Source organism: Rhamphochromis longiceps, linkage group LG23 (assembly GCF_057381845.1).
Source record: "Rhamphochromis longiceps isolate RC_006_pf linkage group LG23, R_longiceps_female_GT1.1, whole genome shotgun sequence".
NCBI lineage: Eukaryota > Metazoa > Chordata > Actinopteri > Cichliformes > Cichlidae > Rhamphochromis > Rhamphochromis longiceps.
The window spans coordinates 8,716,218-8,736,962 of NC_140578.1; the positions used below are offsets into that span (position 1 = coordinate 8,716,218).

At 37.9% G+C, this 20,745-nt stretch overlaps 2 protein-coding genes across 6 annotated transcripts in view; one reads left to right on the forward strand and one right to left on the reverse strand.

Moving 5' to 3' along the window:
* Nucleotides 1-144: 144 nt before the first annotated feature.
* On the reverse strand, nucleotides 145-12,998 carry anapc4 (anaphase promoting complex subunit 4). Its single transcript, XM_085398951.1, has 27 exons — nucleotides 12,741-12,998; nucleotides 11,232-11,347; nucleotides 10,972-11,077; nucleotides 10,769-10,901; nucleotides 10,608-10,682; nucleotides 10,493-10,519; nucleotides 10,353-10,397; nucleotides 10,179-10,263; nucleotides 9,050-9,157; nucleotides 8,721-8,956; nucleotides 8,521-8,563; nucleotides 5,978-6,054; nucleotides 5,789-5,889; nucleotides 5,656-5,707; nucleotides 5,511-5,566; nucleotides 5,333-5,379; nucleotides 5,063-5,119; nucleotides 4,927-4,983; nucleotides 4,714-4,807; nucleotides 4,488-4,585; nucleotides 4,322-4,383; nucleotides 4,201-4,239; nucleotides 3,999-4,100; nucleotides 3,842-3,919; nucleotides 3,548-3,715; nucleotides 1,136-1,259; nucleotides 145-934 (listed from the first exon to the last, which is right to left on the reverse strand). Exons 2-27 carry the CDS (start codon nucleotides 11,337-11,339, stop codon nucleotides 689-691), a joined length of 2,424 nt encoding a protein of 807 aa, XP_085255077.1. The 5' UTR covers nucleotides 11,340-11,347; nucleotides 12,741-12,998; the 3' UTR covers nucleotides 145-688.
* Nucleotides 12,999-16,845: 3,847 nt separating this feature from the next.
* palld (palladin, cytoskeletal associated protein) overlaps nucleotides 16,846-20,745 on the forward strand; it is a 67,449-nt gene continuing 63,549 nt past the window's right edge. For 3 of the 5 annotated variants that reach the window (XM_085398411.1, XM_085398415.1, XM_085398412.1), the window contains exons 1-2: nucleotides 16,846-17,038; nucleotides 19,054-20,046. In XM_085398411.1, coding sequence (XP_085254537.1) covers nucleotides 19,055-20,046 — 992 coding nt within the window. In that variant the 5' untranslated portion in view covers nucleotides 16,846-17,038; nucleotide 19,054. The remainder of the gene's footprint in view (nucleotides 17,039-19,053; nucleotides 20,047-20,745) is intronic. The other 2 variants (XM_085398414.1, XM_085398413.1) reach the window with 1 other exon arrangement.

A 20,745-nucleotide genomic window follows, 5' to 3' on the forward strand; every position in this document is an offset into this window, starting at 1 on the left:
CAAATATCTAATAATTCTGAAAAAAAAAATTAACTTGCTGATCAGATGTAGATCGCTTTGTAGGCCTGCTGCTTCTGTTACCCTCCAATTATGGAGTATCCTCAGATTTTTTTAAGGACATGCTGCACACTATGCCAAGATAAATTTACATTTTATGCTCGTTAAACAGTCTTTTTTTTTTTTTTTTTTTTTGCCTTTTTCACAGTATCAGTTAATAAATGGGAACAGATTAAATGCTTGGACATTGGCTGCTTTTTCATTCAAAGAAAAAGTCCTTCAGAACTTTTGCTCAATTTGTAAATTACTAAAAATCAAAAAATTACAAGGTCTTACAAGGGATTGTTAAAGACTTTTGCATAGCAGTGTAAAATTAAATACTAGCCTTCATCTTCTGATAATCTGATGACAAAACTTTTAAAGTATTATTATTAAGGTATAATTGAGAACTTTATGTAAAAAAAGGATCCAAATATTTTTAAATAATGCTCGCTGTGGGTCCCTTCCTGTGGGACCCCATTAAAAAAAATACTAGTCAAGATAAAGCAAACATGAGAATGTAGCTTTATTTTTACATCTTCATTTATTTATTTATTTATTTTTTACAAATGCTGTGAAAAACTACAACAATAACAGCAAAATGTAAGTAACAAAAAAGAAAGCTGTAGATTAATTTATTGGAGATAGCTTCTCAGCTATCCAGGGCCTCTTCTGATTCCAGGTGCTCCTTAGATTTTTGAAAAACACCTTCTCCCTCTTCCTGCTCTCCAGCCCCACCTTCAGCCTCCAAATTCTCCTCCTCTCCTTGTCCCTGGCTGCTCATGGTAGCTTCCAGTCCTTCCTGATCAGCACTGGCATTTTGTGAGTCAGCTCCCTCCTCATCCTCATCTTCCACATCCATCTCAAAAACACGTATGTGCCTCAGATTGGTACTTAGCTGTCGGGAAAGAAAAAGTAAATGTTTGGCCACAGTCCACAATATTCATTCACTGGAATTCCCCCACTGCCGGAGAAACATGAGAAGACTGAAAATGGCTTAAACGACATTAGACTGATCACTGAAAAACACAGCAGTGCAGATGACTCATGATATCGTGAAACAAAATCCACATAAACTAAATATAATGTGAATTCTTACCACACAGGCCACTTTGCGGATTCCATTAACAGCTACAAACTGGGCTTTCATGTTTTCCAGTTCACGCCACTGATTACCCAACACCAGGCCTTGGGACGGGATGGAACTGCTCTGTTGGTCCAGCCTGTAAATATATGCCAAGGTTAGATGTGCACTTTAAAGTTAAAGTTTTAGCTTTACAACATGTCATAAACCAACTACATTTACATTTAAGTACTTCCAAAAGATTTAATAAAATAGTACTTAATAATCTGTGAATATGCGAGTAGTTTATAAGTGATATAATATATGTATACACTTTTGAGGTTCAGCACCTTAAAATTGGTGGTTTAATTAGATAAACACAACAAACATGGTTGTGACTACCAGCAATGCTATGTCATTGGTTATGGTTTGAGAGCAATGTGATTATCAAGGTTATCAAACTATGAGCACTGGACAATTTTCGGGGCGTGGGGAGAATTTTTGTTTATGAGTCATTCATAGATTCGTGGCGTTACAGGTACGGCAACTTCGACAAGTGTCCTGACAAAAAAACAGCAGGAGCTGATCAGTGTCTCACATGCCTCAGCTCTGCTTTGTTGGTCAAGAAACTGGACCGCTTCACTATGTGTGTACTTGTTGGTAATTTTTAGAGCATTTTCATGGGTTATCTTAATAATATCGTGGCTTGTTATGTGCTATAGACTAGGGCTGCTCAATTAATCGAATTTTAATCACGATTACGATCTGGGCTTTCAACGATCATTAAAAATGACTGAGCCGATTATTAGCCCCTCCCTAATTTATCCGCGACACCTTAAAGGCCGGTCCGTGAAAATATTGTCGGGCATAAACCGGTCCGTGGCGCAAAAAAGGTTGGAGACCGCTGATTAAGAGGACCCGAGGGAAGCTCGGAAAGCTAAGCAGAAGTTATTTGGAGAGAAGAGTGACTGCCGTTGGTTGAAAAGAGAGGTAAAAAAAACTTCAGTGGTGTTGCACACTATTTTATATTATTTTTTAAAGTCATTGTTAACCCTTTAAAGCCGGTCAGAGCAGCACGCTCCGTGTTGTGTAACTATTTTTAAATCCCTGTAGAACCTGAACCGTGTAAGCTAGTGCAATAATTTGTTTTGCATATGAATCCGGAGGAGTTGTACTTACATCTGATGCCATCAGCTCTCGGTCACGGTTTCCTTCCACATATAGCTTTGCAAAAATTGCATAAAAAGCGCTTGCAGGAACAAAAACATAATATTCCAGAAACACGCTTTGCCGATCTGATCAGCTGTTCGTAACACTTCCCACATTGAAACAGACGTCAGCGCGAACTATCACATGTCCGCCATTTCCTGGCCGAAACCGGAAGTGACGTCATTTTCGCGGAAATGTAGTTTTTTACTTGTAGGCCTTAAAAGCCTATACTGGTCATGTTTGACTTTTCTGAATAGTTGCTGGGATGCTTAGAACTCAAACTTCACTGCTGGAAATAGTTTATTTTGATGCACATGCTGTTTTCTTTGCAAATTTGCATCATAGGATTGTTTTTTTTTGTTTTTCCTGCAGTGTATAAAAATTGGTGTATCTCCAAAATAAAACTATGAAGACACTCAAAATAAGTTTCCTGTTGTTGTAAACTATTTTGTGCAACTTTTTTGTATTTAAAGTTTTGAGGGATAAACCTCTTAAATTTCTCCAAGTAGAAATATATGTAAAAAAAACAAAAACGATTTTCAATTTTTTTGTAGTTTATTGCACTTTTTTGCAATTAATGTAGTTACTATGGACTTAATGCATACATATTATTAAAATATGGGCTATAACAGTTGTATAGCAACTTGAAATGCTCCCACAAATGGCACTACAACATGTAAAAAAAAAAATATAATCTCTGGCGGACTTGGTTCTATAGTAGGTCTTAAAGGGTTAAATAAATATCGTCAAATAATCGAGATCTCAATTTCAGTAAAAATAATCGTGATTATCATTTTTGCCATAATCGAGCAGCCCTACTATAGACCAAGAAGTTTGTTCAGTGCTTCAGTTTTGGTGTGCGAAAATATGTAATCTAAAAATTGATTTAATAAAAGTAAAACAATGGAAGGCTGTCCAGGCAATGTTCAAAAAGGAATGTTGGTACTACTTTTGTAGAGCAAACAGTAACAAAATTACAAATCCACTTATTCCTTACTTCAAATAAAAGTAGGGTGTTTTATATTTGAGGTGGGCCGTTCAAGTTCTAATTTGGGATGCAAGAAAAAGGTAATCAACCTACAGACTGCACCTGGATGGGACTCGCTGGTGTTCCTAGAGTGTTTGCGTTGATGATGTATGTGTCATGTACCTGTGTATCTGCATTTTTTTTTTAAATGTCAGAAAAAGATTTATAATTATTAAATGAAGATAAATCAAAAAAAATTCGTAAACACAAACCTCAGGTTTGGCTCCCAGTTGAATTCTGTCTCGCAGCTTAAGCTGGAAGAAATTGGAATTTGAGCAAGGACACGCATGGCGTTGAGTTCTTCAGATCCTTGTAAGACCACAGTTAGCATTTCATCGTCATAAAAACGAGCATCCAGGTAGCTGTAAAAATAATGAGACCTGACAAAAAAAAAAAAAAACACACCTTAAAATCTTTTGGCCTTGCATAAACACCTTTCACATAAACACATTTCTTTGCGTTTATATCTGTTAATACAGTAAAGGAACAACATAAACGTGACTCACTGGTCTGCAGCATTTCCATCATCCCCACTGTCAAGGTGATGGGTGAGATTAATCGACATGACGCTGTTTGGGATAGGTCTGCAAAAATATAAAACAAATGAGGTTAGAAATGAAAAGCAAATATCTAAAAAGTACTTACTGAATTACAGAAATGTACCTGTTTGGGTCAGTTCCTCTGCGTAACAGGTAGAGTTTGTGGGGTGAAATCTCTGGCATGCAAAACACAACATAATGCATTTTGGCCTTTTTGTCATTCCACCTATAGGTTGACAAATGAATAACATTAATTAAAACCCCATCTTGCTTTTACAGATAAAAAAAAAACAAAAAAAACTGCATGATGTTTGTGTTTTACATACAAAGATGGAAGTTCAAAAAGCCGAGGAGTGTTTTCGGAGCTAAAAAACAGGTAAATACAAATTTAGTCTCAGTGTATGGCTTATATTTAAAATACAACAGATTTTACACATAAGATTATACCTCTCTGGCACGTTGTACAAGGGCAAAAAGATGGCTTGTTTTACCGACTTTCCAATTACTTCCTACACACAAAGAAACAAAACAATTAAGAGGAGAGAGGACACAACATTGCCAGCCAGCCTTATATTTTGAATGACTGCAGAAATCTACAGTGCACAAAACTTACTGCGGGTTTCTGTAGACAATCCTCAATCACATTCTCCATCATCCTCTTGACAAAGTGCAAAGACTTTTGGGGATATGAAGGAAACAGCAAAGGGCTCCCTAAATAAACCAATGAAACATTTAATCAGGTAACTAACAGGTATTTTGAGTACAATCAACATTTAAGTAGTTTCACGCAAAACAAAGAATTTAACCCAACTCCGAAACGCACAAAGGTGATAATTCACCTTTCAGGTGTGTGCTGTCCTGTAAAAACTTCAACCACTGGTTCCCCTTTGTGTTGGGTGGAGACACAAGGTCCTCATCTTCGTCCTTCAGGTACTGTAAATGTTATTAGGAAAGACAAACCACTATGCGGTCAAGCAGGAGTTCCATTAAAAACAAACAAATAAACAAACAAAAAAAGACCAGCTAAAGATAAACAGTACAAAACCATTTACCTGTCCAACTCGTTCTACGTTGAAGTACTTCCCTTTACGACCGAAGAGTTCCTCATTCTGTTAAACCACATTAAATTAAAAAGTTAAAAAAGTCTTTAAACTTATTAGCATGTTTCTGATATTATGCTGAGCTCACCTCACTAAAATGCTCAGACAAGAAGTCAGCAACAAAGGCAATGTCCTTCTGAGTCATCTAAGAAGTTAAACAACATGTTTAGATAAATAATGGATGTTAAAATAATCCCATGAACACTTAAATCAAAATAACATTATTTCTAACATTATTTTCCTTATGTCAATTTGTGCAATTAATTTGCTGGGATGTAGATTACCATATATTGAACAGGAGGAACGGTTTGTTAACTGCTTCTAGTAAACATTTAATAAATAAAAAAATAAAGCTCACCTTATTGAGTTCTGGTGGCACATGCTCCTCACACATTCTGAGCATTGCTGTGGGAAAGCAAAAAGTGTGTGAGCATATAAACAGTAATTTCAAATCTATAAATAAGACCATACATGCACAATAATTATTTTAAATGTTTCAAGATCAACAATTCTTTTTTTTTTTTTTTATTTCTTACCTACATACAGCCAACGGAAAAAGGCCTTAAAGTTTTTCATACTCTTGTCAATCACCCTAAATGGCAAAAAAAGTTATTATACTTGAAAACAGAAGCACTAATTCTAAAAAACATGTGCATTACTCAATTACGGTCCTGAACTTACTGCAGAAGTTCATTTGCTTTCAGGGAAAAGGATCCAACTGCTGTGATAGCGCCTAAAATAAAATAAAATACACACATGTGACTACTGACATAAAAAACCTGTTTTAAATCATTGTGCATGTCCTGAAATGCACCTTCTATAGCTGCTGCATCCAAGCCGAGGGGCTCAAACTTTTGTTTCCACAGGGCCATTCCTTTCACCTCACTGAGGTGATATAACAGAGCCTCTGAGCCACTGCAGCCAGCAAAAGAGAGCGACAGATTTAAAATGACAACCAGTCAAAGGGTAGGGCAGCCATGATGAAAAGTAAAAGACAAAATACCTCTGCAGGTGGCTTATTACTAGCTTCTGGATGCTGGAATAGGAAGACTCAATGGACTGTCCAAGCTTCTTCAATCCCTGTAATAGAAATTAATTTTAAATAAAAAAAAACCCATCATTTTCAACTTCTCACAAACTCGTATACCTTAATGCTTCTTAAGCCGTTTTTAGACATTGGAGACAAAACATTGCTGGCTTCATCAATATGTTAAGGTGACGGTATTCTGCCAACTGGACAAAAAGCCCCTTTTTACATAATTTACCTGAAGCCTTGATTTGGATAATTTCACAGCACTGAGAGAATGGCACACAGTACTCACACCTATCCTATGAGTTGTGAGAGTACTGAAAGTGACATCTAACCATGTCAGAGTTTCAGTAGTAGGTTATTATAAAAATTACAGATGTCACAGCCTATACAGATACACACTTAATTTGCTTATTAGACATGAGCTACAGCATGGCAGCTTATTATAGTGCTTAGAGTGTGACTCAGACAGTGATATACACAATGTTATTTGCTGTTACATCCCTTCTCCATGTTAGGAATGATTTGTTATTTATTTAAGCCATGGGAGTTGTGTCAGATAAGTAAAAGAATGCATGATTCTTTCACTTCTGAATAGACACTGCTGCTGTGTGACACTTCAGCTTTGTTATAAGCTCAGGAGAAAGACTTCTAGAAACAGCTGGATGCAAAAAACTAAAATAACACTAGAGTTTAATCTAAACTGTCTTTACCATAAATGTATGGCAAAGCTGAGTTTAGGTAGGTCTGTGTGTTAGGTTTATTTGTTTATTTATCTTTATTTAACCAGGAAGTAACATGGCACTGCTCATTGCAGGGGCCATGCACAATTGACATATTTAAAGTGCAACAGATAAACAAGATAGCATACAATACACAAATAACCCAGGCTTCTCAAGAAAAACAATATGTTCCCCGGGATGCTTGCACTCACACGCTTGTCATGGGCATGAATGTCATGGTAATTTAGGACTTTAATGATTTCTCTGAACTGTTCTTTTTCCAGGGTGGAGTAATTACACGGCATACATCTTTAACAACTTTAAAAAACAAGAATCAGCTTGCAATCCCTTAAGACACATGCTATGATACATTAAGATCTGATGGAAGCAAATATTACAATGATGGAAACAGATTGGTTAAATATGTGTAAAACAAGTGCCAGCACCTACAGATCTGCTCAGTGGAGACAATTTTTTTTTAATGGAGGATGAAATTTATTTTTCACTCCAAAAAGAAAATTTGTGCAAGACCAGATGAGAAAATCTGGTAACCCAGTAACACAAACAATAAGGACAAGGCTGGATAATACCAGTCGTTGGGGAGTGGCTGGCCATTGTAAAAGGATATTTCTGAAATGGAAAGATTCAACTTTAGAGATTTAACTCTTCTTGTCAGAATTGGTTCAGTTCGTTTTAAATTGGTTGGGTTCCTGGCAGGTCCACAGATTTTCCACAGGTCAGAGCTTGTGGAAGGCCATTTCAGAAGAAGCCTGCTTTATCCATTTCAAAACCAGTTCTGATGTGTATTTGGGGTCATTGTCCTACTGGACCACCCAACTTTGCCCAAGTTTCAACCATCTAGCTGTTGATTTTAGGTGAAGCTGAAGAATTGGAAGGTAGTGTTCCTGTTAAACGGGAGTTTTTCCTTACCACTGTCGCCAAGTGCTTACTCATAGGGGGGTTTTCCCTGTATTGTATACAGAGAAATATTAAGCGCCTCAAGAAGACTGCTGCTGTGATTTAGCACTATATAAATAAAATTTTATTTTATTTATACTGTACTGCCAAAAGTATTAATTCATCTGCCTTGACATGCATATGGGCATAACATGATATCGGCCCATCCTTTGCAGCTATAACAGTTTCATCTGTTATAGCTGAGAAGAGGTTAATAAACCTCAAGTTAAAATACATTATAGAATATTCAGCATCACTTATTAAGAGTTAAGTGAATATGCCTATGTGAGTCTGTATGTATTTTGACCCTGTGTGAAAACCTAAAATAAATTTTACACCCGATTTTTGTTTTTTTTTAAGTCATTAAAGACGTATGCTTTCCAATCATTCCTCACTGGAAAAAGAACAGTGCAAAGAAATCATTAAAAGTCAAAAATTACCATGACATTCATCCCCATCTATACTTCTGACCACAACTGAAAGTGTATTTAAGTTTGGCTCCTTCAACGTTTTCCATGTCCAAAGTCCACAGAGGGAAAATTATGGCAAAAAGCAACTGTTTGAAGGAGTGTTGGAGCTGAGACGGAGCAAGGTACAGAGGTAAACTGAAAGTTTACCCAGTATCACTTATGTATGCCAGTATATGAACTGAAATGCAGAAATTTGTGTTGTTCAGACCATTTAATGTATATATAATGAGACACATTCACAGTTTTGTTACTAAAATGCTAAAAAAGTTACTAACTAATAGGAATAGAAACTAATATAGGAAAAGACACATTTATGTGCTGCCACATTAGCAGAAGAGTCCATGAAGAAAAGGGACTGTAGCCTCACCTTGACTGTCAGCTGGTTCATGAGAAGAGCCTGCAGTTCAGGGCTGCAAGTAAAAAAAGAGAGCAGTCTGGCATGATTTACCTCAAACTGCTGCAGAACAACACGCTGAGTTAGCAGCTCAAGATGTGTTGCTACCATCTACAGGACACTCTAGACATTGCAAATCCAAACAGCAGAAAAAAAACGTAATTCTGTCCCACCTGGACTGCCCCCACAGTAGAAGCTCCAGAAACTCATCTTGAACTTGAGTGCTTGTGTTCTTTTCCTGCACAAACTTAGTGAGTCGAAGATCCATCTGCATGAGGATGTCTTCCCACGCCTCACACATACAGGTAAGTGAGAGGTGCAGGTATTGCAGTAGGGTGGAGATGTGGGTGAACTTGCGTGCCATCCTGGTGACCTCAGGCAGGCAATCTGACAACAACCCTGTGTCCAGCTGGAAGAAGAAGACATCGGTTTAAGAGAAATTTAGGTAAAAGCAGAGAGGATGTCAGAAAATGGAAAAGCGAAGTCAAACAATCCGTCTCACCTGAACATAGCAGATCTCTGGGTTGTCGTCAGCAGATCTGACTTCTGTGATGACAGACAGAGACTTAAGATCACTGGACAGACTCAGGCTCCGGCACGTTCCCAAAACCTGCAGGGTGTTGTTACGGCAACAAAAGCAGCAAAAGTTTAATCAATATTATTTTTGTGCAATTTAGATAGTAATTTGTGGGATTTATTGTTTCACCATTTAAAGTGGACCATAGGGGATTCTTTCCCTCATTTTCTGTCACATAGCTACTGGTAATGGTAGATGCCCATACTAAATAAGGCCAAAGTTTTAAATAATAAGGTCAGCATGGTTTTAATAGTCCATTTCAGACAGTCTTCTTTTTATTTGTGGCTCTTTATGATGTCAAAGAGAGGCAATGTCTGAAATATGGTCACCCCAGACACAAAGCCCTGGTTCTGAGCTGTGAGCATAGTTCACACTGTCTGTTTATGAGTGTCCACTAATCAGTAGAAAGTTGGCTTAAAGGGAAGCGGTCCTAAAATAGTTTGCTTTTGACATGAAGTCTGACGTTAAATTGTTAATTCTGGTGGCTAATACCTGCCCAGTGAGGAAGACAGGGTTTACCTCTATCCATACCACTTTGGAGCTCTTGTGCTAATAATGTGGCAAAACCAATTTTCTGCATTGCATATAGGCTTAATAGTACATTTCTTTCTGTTTCGTTACATTTCTCACACAGCTGATGTTTACATTATATGAGCTGCTGGTGCTGCAATAACATACGCTTACATTTAGGGGGTGTAACAGTCCTTCAGCTCTACAGTTTCTCTTCTGGATTTTCTTTGGCAAGGCAGAATATCAAAAGCAACTCACAGGCCTGCTCACTTTATCAGAACTGGATCATGAACAAAAAAATAAACTCCATCTGATGTACTTATAGCTTTTACCAGATTAGCATGCTTAGCACAGCTCTACATCTATATCATTTAGGGCTGTCACAATATCTGATTATTGCTGATATCATAACATTCTTATTAAACTCAAAATAAAAAGACATTTTGAAAAGCGTCCTTTGGTCTTCCTTCACTTGGAAGCCACTTAATGAAAATGTCATCAGTGTAAAGTAGATTTACAAGCAAACAAGCAAAAAAAGCCTTACCCCTTCCAGCGTGGCAATCCTGTACATGCCATAGGCATAAAGCTCCACAAAGCTTGCATTTCCTCCCAGAACAAGTATGTTCAGCCTGCATGGAAACAACATAAGGTGGTGAAATCATTTACAAAGCACAGTGCATTTGAGATACAACTGTTTGTTCATGTACTGATTATTTACCGGACTTCCCCCAGGAGTTTAAGTATCTCATCAGATTTTTCCTCACTGTGAAAGAGATAGAAAAATAGACTCAGCTGCTACAAGGAATGATCAAATCACACATTGGATAACAGCTTCATTTTATTAAAATGTTTTCCCACCTGAAGATCTTTGAAGTTGTACTATAGCTGGAAAAAAAAAGTTTGGACAAATATTAATAATTCATCCAAGGAGCTGTTTTCTTATAATTGCATGTGCCATTAATATTGCAGTTACCTCTTGGGGAGAGTTGGTAGTTTGGGAAGAAAGAGTTTGGATTCATCCTCAGAGTTGTAAAAAGAGCTGAGGGCACTGAAACACATCAAAACAATCACTCTCATTATTCTACACACCCTCCACACCATTGGCTTGGTTCCTGAGCCTCAATCGATGCATACCTGCTCTCCTCAATCACCTCCATCCAGTGCATGCAAGTTACAGGACTTTGCATAGGAAACACATGGAGGATCTCTGCTTTCTCAACATCACACAGGACTACCTGCTTAGTGTCTCCAAGACTGAATGCCAAAACTGAAGAGAGGATATATTCCATCAAACACATGACTAAAAAAAGCAAAAGATGCGCACAGTCACTCCTTACTTTTGCCATCTGGTCTCCAGGCAATCGCTGTGATCTCCTTGCCAGTATACTCACTGGGTGGTAGGGTCCATACACGCTGGAAACCAGCCAAGCGGTGAAGCAGCAACTATGGAAAAACATAAGCCAAGTATTTAAAGTATTAAAAAGCACACACACACACACACACACACACACACACACACACACACACACACACACACACACACACACACACACACAGAATACTGAGCTGTGTTTCAGAATAATTGTTTTAATATTACCTCTCCAGTTGTGTTGGCCAGAGCAATCAGATCCCTCTTTGGAGACCATGCCATACACAGTACAGGGTTAGGAAGTTGCTTCTCTCCTACTTGCCGGAAGGCAGGCATTTTGTTGGCTGAAAAAATGTTAATAAAAATACTTGAAAAACACACTTTTTGTTAAGCGTTTCGTGAACGTTTTCTCTGTACAGTTTTGCTTTTATTTGTGTCAAAGCCAAAAAAATCAGCTGAGCTTTTGTTGAAGAATGACACTACTGTGCTTAAGTCAAACTCTTTATTGGACAGCAGAAACAAATAGTATGTTCATTACCTCCCTTGAAAAAATATAAATTTTTCACTGTGATACTGATCAACAATATTATTACAATTCACAAATCAGACACTACTATCAATCAGTTATTTGCAAAAAGTATATTAACCTAATTAATTAACAGTTTCAATTTTTTTAGCTACTTAATTGTATTATTAGTGTTGTTGAAGGAAAAACTAAAGTCAGGTATCTTAGTTTATTTAAAAAATTAAATAAAACATATAGCCTGCAGATAACATACTCATTGTAACTGTCCAAAGAAAAAGTTTCTGCAGTGAACCAAAGTTTTTGTACAGGTATTTCGGGGAGAAGACAGTTAGGGGTCTTTGAGAAAAGGTAGCAGGGGAGATTAGCCTCTTCACACCACTAGCTTTTAACTTTTGGTGGCCCCCTTTTCTCCCTTGAAAACAAGATGAATCCACAAGTTTGATTTGGCAGATTTTGCACCAGATGTAACGCTCTCACTTACCAGGGAGCTTTAAAATAAGGTAAATGTGGTAACCACTACATAACACTCACGCCACTTTCAGTTGAATACTGAACTGGCCCTTGTACTGGGGTGTCATATCAAAGTACCTTGAGGCAACTGCTGTTGTGATTTGGCACTATATGATTAAAACTGAATTGAATTTAAAATTGAATGTCTTTATGATTCAAAAAAACTGAAACTAAATCTAAAAATACTTTGAACTTTTTAAAGGAAAAAAAAAGTAAAGCAGAGTATTTTGAAAAACTGCAGTAATTTCTGACATAACTGCAATTTTTTACCCACTGCAACGGCATCCAGTGGGTCACTACTGTTCCTTGGGAGTTATGCTTAACACCCAGGCCAAAGAGGGCAAGTGGAGCCAAACCATGCCCGTAAAATGATCTCATACGCCAAAAAAGATCCCCTTAAACACAGTGTCAAAAGATTCAGAACTTTTCTTTAAGTTGTCACAAATCTGTATCTGTGGACCTCTAATATGATTATGGAGATCGTATTAAACACCACTGTTATAGTGCAGTGATTAAGATAAACAGATTCACTGACTGATACGGACTGATTCTTTATAGTTTTCTGACAGGTTCCTGAACCTCATGAGGTTACTTCTTATGATCTCTGTTAAAAAACAGCCAGGCATTAAAAAATAAAAATAAATAAAATATCTAAACCTAATCCACAACCTAAATCTAAACTAAACTGAAGCTTCACTTACCGTTTAAAGCTGACAGATGAGATCTTTCTGTTCCACTGATATTATGCTAGCGGTTTTGCTAGCAAGCTAATGCAGAAAGAAGGCCATGGATAATATTTTTTATGATTTAGGACATTACAAGCGGAGAAATATGATAACCATAATACGCCACAGTGAGTTCCAAATTGTCTTGCGCCGCCGAAATTTTAATTTTAATACGGCTTCGCGATGTTTTTACAACTACGCGGACGCCGCCATTTTTTTTCTTTTAACCAATCATTGCGGAGCGACGGCGGAAAGCAAGGGACAAATTTACTAAGAGAGAAACGCAATTTAATGAAACTTGAAATGACAACTGGAAAAGTGCAGATGGCACAAAGTTGTACTTCTCATTTATCTCCTCTGATGATTTAAAATGTTTGTACAAACTAATGAGCTGCATCGATTACATTGAATGCTGGATTTATCAAATGTTTTTAGAACAAACACAAATACGTGTTGTTTGTCCAAAAAGTCAAAAACAAAAACTTTCTTCTTATTTGTCATCAGTTTTTCTGAAACACAGTGAGCAAGTCAGGAACCTTGGCATAATTTTGGACAATGATCTCAGTTTTGACAATCACATCAATAAGGTTACCTTAACTAAAATATATATCTAAGGTTAGAAAATTCCCATCACAAGCTGAGTCTGAGAAATTGGTCCATGTGTTCACATCAGGTAGGTTAGATTATTGCAATGCAATTTTTTTTTTTACCTCTCAGGTCATTAGATTTAGACTTTTTAACTGTTCTTAGAATCAGATCTAAGTATGCTAAAGGTAGGTCCAGTTATTGTGGCCCTATTCTTTGGAACAAGCTACCCGCTGATTTGAGACCAATTTGTATGCACATTCAAAAACACAGTAAAAACCTTTCTATTCACACAGTCCTACAATTTATAAGTTTGTTTGTTTTTTTACATTTTTCTTTTACATTTTGTTTTGTTCTGCTTTGCTGTTTTCACTGCCTTAGGGCACTTTAAACCTACATAGTTATTAATATTTTTTCATTTTCTATTTTAAGCATGTCGACTTTTCATGTAATGAAATGTGCTATATATAATTGTCATTGTCATTGTTATATGCAACACATGGCTCTTTCTGTATTGTTATAAAACAACTAAAAAAAAGCAGAGACTTGTAAATTTTATGTCTGTATTGTTTAATGATTGAATTTAATGAGTCTAAAAACAACTGAAGACTGAAGCAAACAGTTTTAGCACTTAAAAAAGCAGACAGATGTGCAAAGCCATTTTAAATTGACACTGAAGAGTTTTAGCCATTCTTAATCTTCAGGAATCCATTGCAAAGAAACTGTTTTGTGTTGTGCACATTCACTTATGCACGTTTTAACATGTCTGTTTTTGTGCAGCAGTAGAACCAGTAGAAACACTTCAGCTGTAATAAATAACTCAGGTGCTTTTGACCTCCTGGGTGTATACCTGGTTTACTTATGGGAAACATTTTCATTATTTTGTGTCAAAAGAACAACCTTTTAATTCTCTGTTGCATTAATCTTTTGGATTCATGTGTGTAGTAGTTCTGGTTTCCTTTCACATGTTTGAGTTTTGGCTCCTGATTTTTTAAATATCCTTTCTTTTATTCCTAGTGTCTCATGTACTTCCTTGTCTTTGTTTCCATCTGTTTTGTCGTAGTCTTAGTTTTCTTCCCTACCTTTTTTCTGACATTTTCTGTTTTCTTTGATTGTCTGCCTTGACCTCATTCGTTTTACATGTGTTGAGTGAGTCCTGTATTGTCTTGTCAGTTTGTCTGTCCCTGTTTGGCCCTGTGTGCTTTCAAACTCCTTGTGTGTTCCTGGATTGCTGTTTTGTATTAGACAAGTACTTTTGTAAGTTGTTTTTAGCTGTTAGAAGCCCTTTAAGAATTAATCTTACCCCAGTGGCTTAATGTTATATAAATTAGACATTACATAATTATACATAGATGTGTTGATATTTCTAAGCATTAGCAAATGATGTCTATGTCTGACCATTTACCTATAACCAAAACACTGTAAATATAATTTATGATGGAAGACCTTTTGCACACATGGTAGCCTATAAAGGATTCCTGGAAATGTTCCATGGCTATTCTTACATACAGTAGACCACAAACTGTAATGCATAGAAGTCATTGCTAAATAATGTGGTTATTTTTAAATGATACCTTACAAAGTTATTGCTAAGTGGGGTAGGATGACAAGCAAGTTGAATGTAAGATTACTCATTAGCTGGTGTGTCTGTGCGTGCAGACTAGATAGTTATTACAGAGGAAATTCCTTCCAGACTTATCGCCTACTCTTGACTGTAATCAGTGGATTGATGAAGAACCAGAATAGCTCTGAGAGCACAAAATGTGATAGTGGCCCATAAATAGATCAAGTGAGGCTGCATGGTCCTTCACTGTCTGCGTCTTTCTACCCCACTGTACTGGCCTTTCCGTTTTTGTCTCTCTAAAGGCACAGTTGACACATATATACCTTTTAGGGCTAATTATGGATCTCCATATATCTATACTCTACACTCACATACACAGTAAGAGTGGGTTTGTGTATGAGATAAATAGAGCCTTGAGTTTTTGAGAAAAGCACTATACAAATGCTCGTGTTCATTCCCAAGTGTACTGGCTAATATCTGTGGAGCTGATTACTGTTAATAAAGTCCTTTGAATGTACTGATAACATCCAAAGCAGGTGGTGAATGAACCAGGATATAAATAGTGTATTTCCTATACATAATTGAATAAATTTTTAAAAGGTGCCTTTGTGTACCATTACAGTAAAGCACAAAATGATCACTAGTCGCTATAACTGCAATTTTACTATTACTACCCATATGTACATATGTACATATATTTATATTTATAGATACATATATATTTAGTCATCTTTTCTCTTTTACCACGTCTCTCTAATATTTTGCTCTTTACTATTTTTCTATTTATTTTTTTATTTTATTTTATTATATTTTCTTCTACTGTACCATGCTGCTGAGTGACTGCTGCTCATCAAACACATTTCATTGTAATGTTGACCCTGTGCTAACTTGCATATGACAAATAAAACTGAAAACTGAAACATATGTATGGGCGCAGGTTAACAGTGTGCTACAGGACCTTGCAAGGTTGCAAGCAGATACTAGGTGAAGTTAATTGTGTTTTTGAAGTAATTATTAGTGCCAGTGGTTTGGCTAGGTGCAAACACGCAATTAGATGCACCCCACAAACACCACACAGTGTTTTTCTTTTGTTTAATCAAATAAGGAGTAAGAATGTTGCTGCTCTTTATTTCATATTGTTTATTTTTCTGACGCAGGTAGTTGGTCGCAATTGTTTCCTGTTTTATATTTCTGTGCATCCTGCTTTTGAACAATATGTATATATATCAAAAGCAACAACATCTGCTTATATGTTGTTTACCTCCACCCTGTAGCATTTGACACAGTATCTTGTGTCAAATGTACGGTGGCATTACCGTAGAGGCTATCAGCCCTGTGACAAGCAGTTGCCATCTTTCTCTGATGCCCTTAAAATGTAAGGAATTAAATTATGAATTTTGGAGCAATCACTTGCATTTAGACCTTTACTGCTATGTCTACAGTACTGACCTTGACTAAACTGAAGCTGAACCCTGAGCTTGACCCAAGTGTTGGTCCCAGGACCATTGTAGGATGCCATGCCTCTAGGCAAACCAGCTAGCGGAGGGTCTGGGGTCAGTGGGTCAGCTCAGTTGGGCATAGAGGCAACACTAACAAGTCACTTTAGTGTCAGATGGCTCTACTAGATAGAGAATGACATACTCTGCAGGATGCATATTATTTATCTCGACTACACAGATTAGTTGGTGTTGTAAACCTACTGGTAAGGGCTTATAGGAGTACACTGCAGGTGTGCAATCTGAAGTATTATAACAGCATGGCTTTACAGTTTTTAATTAACAAATACTGGTTCAGTATAAAAATGTCACCGCCGCCTCCTGTTCCCCTGGACTACCTCAACACTATCTCTTCGTGCCAGTATTCTGGCTGTGAAACCTGAGCCAGGGGCCAAATATAGCCCCACACAGTGAGCAGTTAGGGACCGGGACAGATGGGACAGCAGGCCACTGCAGAGGCAGTACGCTATTGGACCCTGAACCCGAGAGATCCTGCTGCCTGCCTGACTAATAAGGCTGCTCTTCTGGAAAGAGAAGCTTCTTTTTCGACTCATTCTTACTTAAACAAGACAAACCTGGACCCACAAAACCAGGAGAGAGCAAACAGAGGACGAACAGAACACCCGAAGGTATGCTTTCTTCTGTTTTCGGTGCTTTATGTTTATGTTTCTTTATTATTTATCAAGTGTGTGACTGAAATCATTTAATCTGACAGTGACAGTAACAGTACAGCTGTTTTTAAATATAGTCTCTCAGTCAGATTCAAGCATCATGTATACAGTATCCCCTCTGACATGTTTTTAAGAGCATTTTGATTCCCTCTCACTCTGAAGAATTTGTGCTGTTATTTATACCATTGTGAGATTGTAAAATAATGTAAAACATGAACTGTAGAAAAGATAAGGAGGTAGCAGTAACTTGGGCAGCAATGGCAGTTATTAACATTTGTCAGCCAAACCCAGTGTTTATTCATATTTAATTATCACTGCGCTGCTGCTGCTGTTGCCTTTGGGACACTGTCCAGGTTTAGTCCTTTGCCATAAGTGTATTTTGTGCAAGTGCAGCTATACCTGTGTGTGTTTAAAGGTAGCAACCTCTCCCCCGTGCTTGGGGTGTGTGGGGTTGCAGTGTTGCTGTGAAACATAGCCCAGGGGATTAAAAATAACAACAGCTGGTCTTCAGGACGCCATGAGGCCCTGAGTGTTACACAGCGTCTTATATGTAACTACATCAACAGTTTTACAATATGCATACATACATCTAGGTTTGATGTCGCCATAGAGATCAGAGCTGAAGCAACACTCCTCTTTTAAACTACATGTGAAAGTGATCCATTGTCCATTCACATGAATAGACGCCAGTAAGCTCCAGTTTTGACTAGAGCAAACTCACATATAAAGAAGCATCATATGAAAAAAATCACGTATTCTGGCACAATATGGAGAAGTTGGAGTAGACTGGCGACAAATAGACTGTATTTACAGTAATTTGTATGCATTTTACCTTCTTACAAGCATAATAGGAAGTTAAAGTTACAAAGGCTATCACATGGTCTCATGTGATAGCCTTTGTTTTTCTTTTTCTATTCCAAAAATCATCATAATATGGGATGGGGTGAGGGTCAGTGGATAAAAATGCTCTACAATTCTGTTTAACTGACATTCTAGCAAATTAGATTTTTAACATCAATACCTTCATTAATCCATTCATAGTTTTAGCATATGATGGCAATATGGTAGTGGCATGTGTAGAAATGTCACCTCACAGTAAGAAGGATGATGGTTTGAACTTAATGGAACTTTGCGACCTTTCATTGTGGAGTTTGCATATCATACCTGCACCATATTTTTTAGGTGGAGGGTAATTGGTGGTTCTAAATTGGTCATAGACGTGGATATGAATGAGCTCTCGATTTTACGAATTTGTCAACTCTCACCTCATGACAGCTGGGATAGGCTCCAATATTCCCACAACCCTTGGATAAGCAGGAAATGCATTTATGTTATTGATCGCTCTTTGGCATACCATCATTGGACTGATGCTACTGTTACTTAAACTCCCAAACAATGTTTACATCAATGTCGAAAGAATCAGTGTATCCACAAAAATTATTTTTAAATTCACCTTTTCGTTTAGAAGGGCAGACATTTTTCTGGTTTATGAGCTCTTGGTGTTCATAAAAAGAGTATTCATATTAGTATTTATATCTATTATATGAACAAGTTTTAAAACAAATATAAAAGGTATTTCAGCCCTAACAGATGTAAGACAATCGCAGTCTCTGTGGAGGGGCAAAGGAACATGTGTGAGGAAAGTATAACACAGAACAGGGGCCCAGGATAAAATGTCCTGACAGGAGCGGGGTGAGTGAAAAATGTCAGTCATGCTCACTATGACTTCAGTAAAGGCCTTTGCTAATACCCACCAACTGTGTCCAAACAACACCAGCTTGACTCATGCTGCCTGCTATGTCTGCGTGAGCAAATGATACAGCATAGTAAAGTCTATTTTCTAAGCTGTCTTCTCTTCTGTGAGCTTATCATTTCCTTTTTCTTTTTTTTTTTTTACAGATGATTACAAACTGCACTGTCTGCTGTGTAAACATGTATAAATGGCTGGTTATGACATTTGCTGTGTATTTCAGGATGCAGGACGGGAGTTGGAATCAGCCACTCCCCATCTCACTGCTGCTAAAGGACCCGCCACCAGGCGCGACTTTGGAGGGTGATGGGGGCATATTTTCTGAGGCATCCTCTGATGGGGAACTCTACTTGGACTCAGTGACAGAACTGGATTCTGGAGATGGAGACTTTCCGGATCTTACCGCCTTCTTAAGTGCTGAAGAGATTAATCGTAGCCTGGACCTGGCCCGGGAGGCCTTTAATGATACATGCGAATCTGAAGATCCAGGTCCCTCTAATCCAACAGAAGTGGAGCAGGCTCTCCAATCTGTCCCCTCCCTTTCTGTGCCCTCACAAACTAGTGAAAACCTCACTTCAAGCCCAAACCTGCAGCATCAGACCAAATTCCCCAACTCAAATGATAATGCAGCAGTTAATGTTTCCTCCAGCCAGAATGCCCCCCTCAGTAAGCCTGTACATGTGTCTAGTGAGGCTCCATCCTGTGTTGAGAAGGCTGTACGTCACAAACCGATCCAACCAGTATATAAGCAGGATAAACCCAGGCTGGTTCATGAAAGCCTGGAGCTGAATGATCGAGTGGCTTCAGCCACGGAGTTCTGCAGCAGAGCTGCCACATTTATCGAGGAGCTCTCATCAATCTTTAAAGGTCCTGCTCATTCAGAGGCAAGGATGGAGGAGGATTCCTCCTCTCCTGATAGTGGTTATCTGACTCCAAGAAGCCAGCGGCCGGTCCCTCAGGGATCAGCCTCTGGTCCTTCTTTATCTCCTGGGCAACAAGAGGAAGCACAGTACAGCCAATCAGACACGGGCACTCAGCCTGGTGTCCCAGCAGGAGTGGCAGCTTCTTCAAGGTACCAAAATTCTGAAGCTCCAACAGTATACGGACCCCTGTCACCTCCTCGCTTTCTTCAGAAGCTGAAGAGTCAGGAGGTGGCAGAAGGGAGGCCCATTCGTCTGGAGTGCAGAGTCAGAGGAAATCCCCTGCCATTGGTCAGGTAGGTTTGGATGTCAGCCGGATTTTATTGTGCAGGTTGCATATGAAGGGTACCTGCTATTTTGTATATAATTATTGTATTTGGTTCCCTAATTTTATGGAGATTTTTAATTCATAGATTTTCAAGTTTAGTGCCATGAAAAAAAAGATCCACTTGTGTCTATTAGACTAAGATTTATTAAGCCAGCTCTCTTTTTAAAAGTAGATTTTAGTTGTATTGACTACCCATTAACTGAATAAGGACTGAGGCACTTCTGAATAAGGACAAGGATTCAAAAGAACTGTCTTCTTTTTTAGTTGCTTGCGGTTGACAATAATTTGTATTTTAAGTCTATTCCTTTAAAGTTGGCTGGTGAGACTAAAGAAACTAGAAGTTGTCCTTAGCTGTAGAAAACCCAGCAGAATTAAAGCTGGTTTGTTTTTCTGGATATTTTATAACCTCAAGTTGTTACCTTGTAAAAACTGTTGTATGAAGTCTGTGTACTGCCTTGGTACTTATGTGGTCACTTACACAAACATGATGTTTTCTTGGTTTAATTTGCTGTACTATATAATTATATAGCAAACTGACTGATCCTGGATTTTTGGGGCTGATGCCAAAACAATTAACGGGATTAAAAAATTCTTATCTCAGTATATCTTCTAATATTCTCAAAACTAATCCCCCCCCCCCTTCCCCCAACCTGCGCTTTAGCTTAGC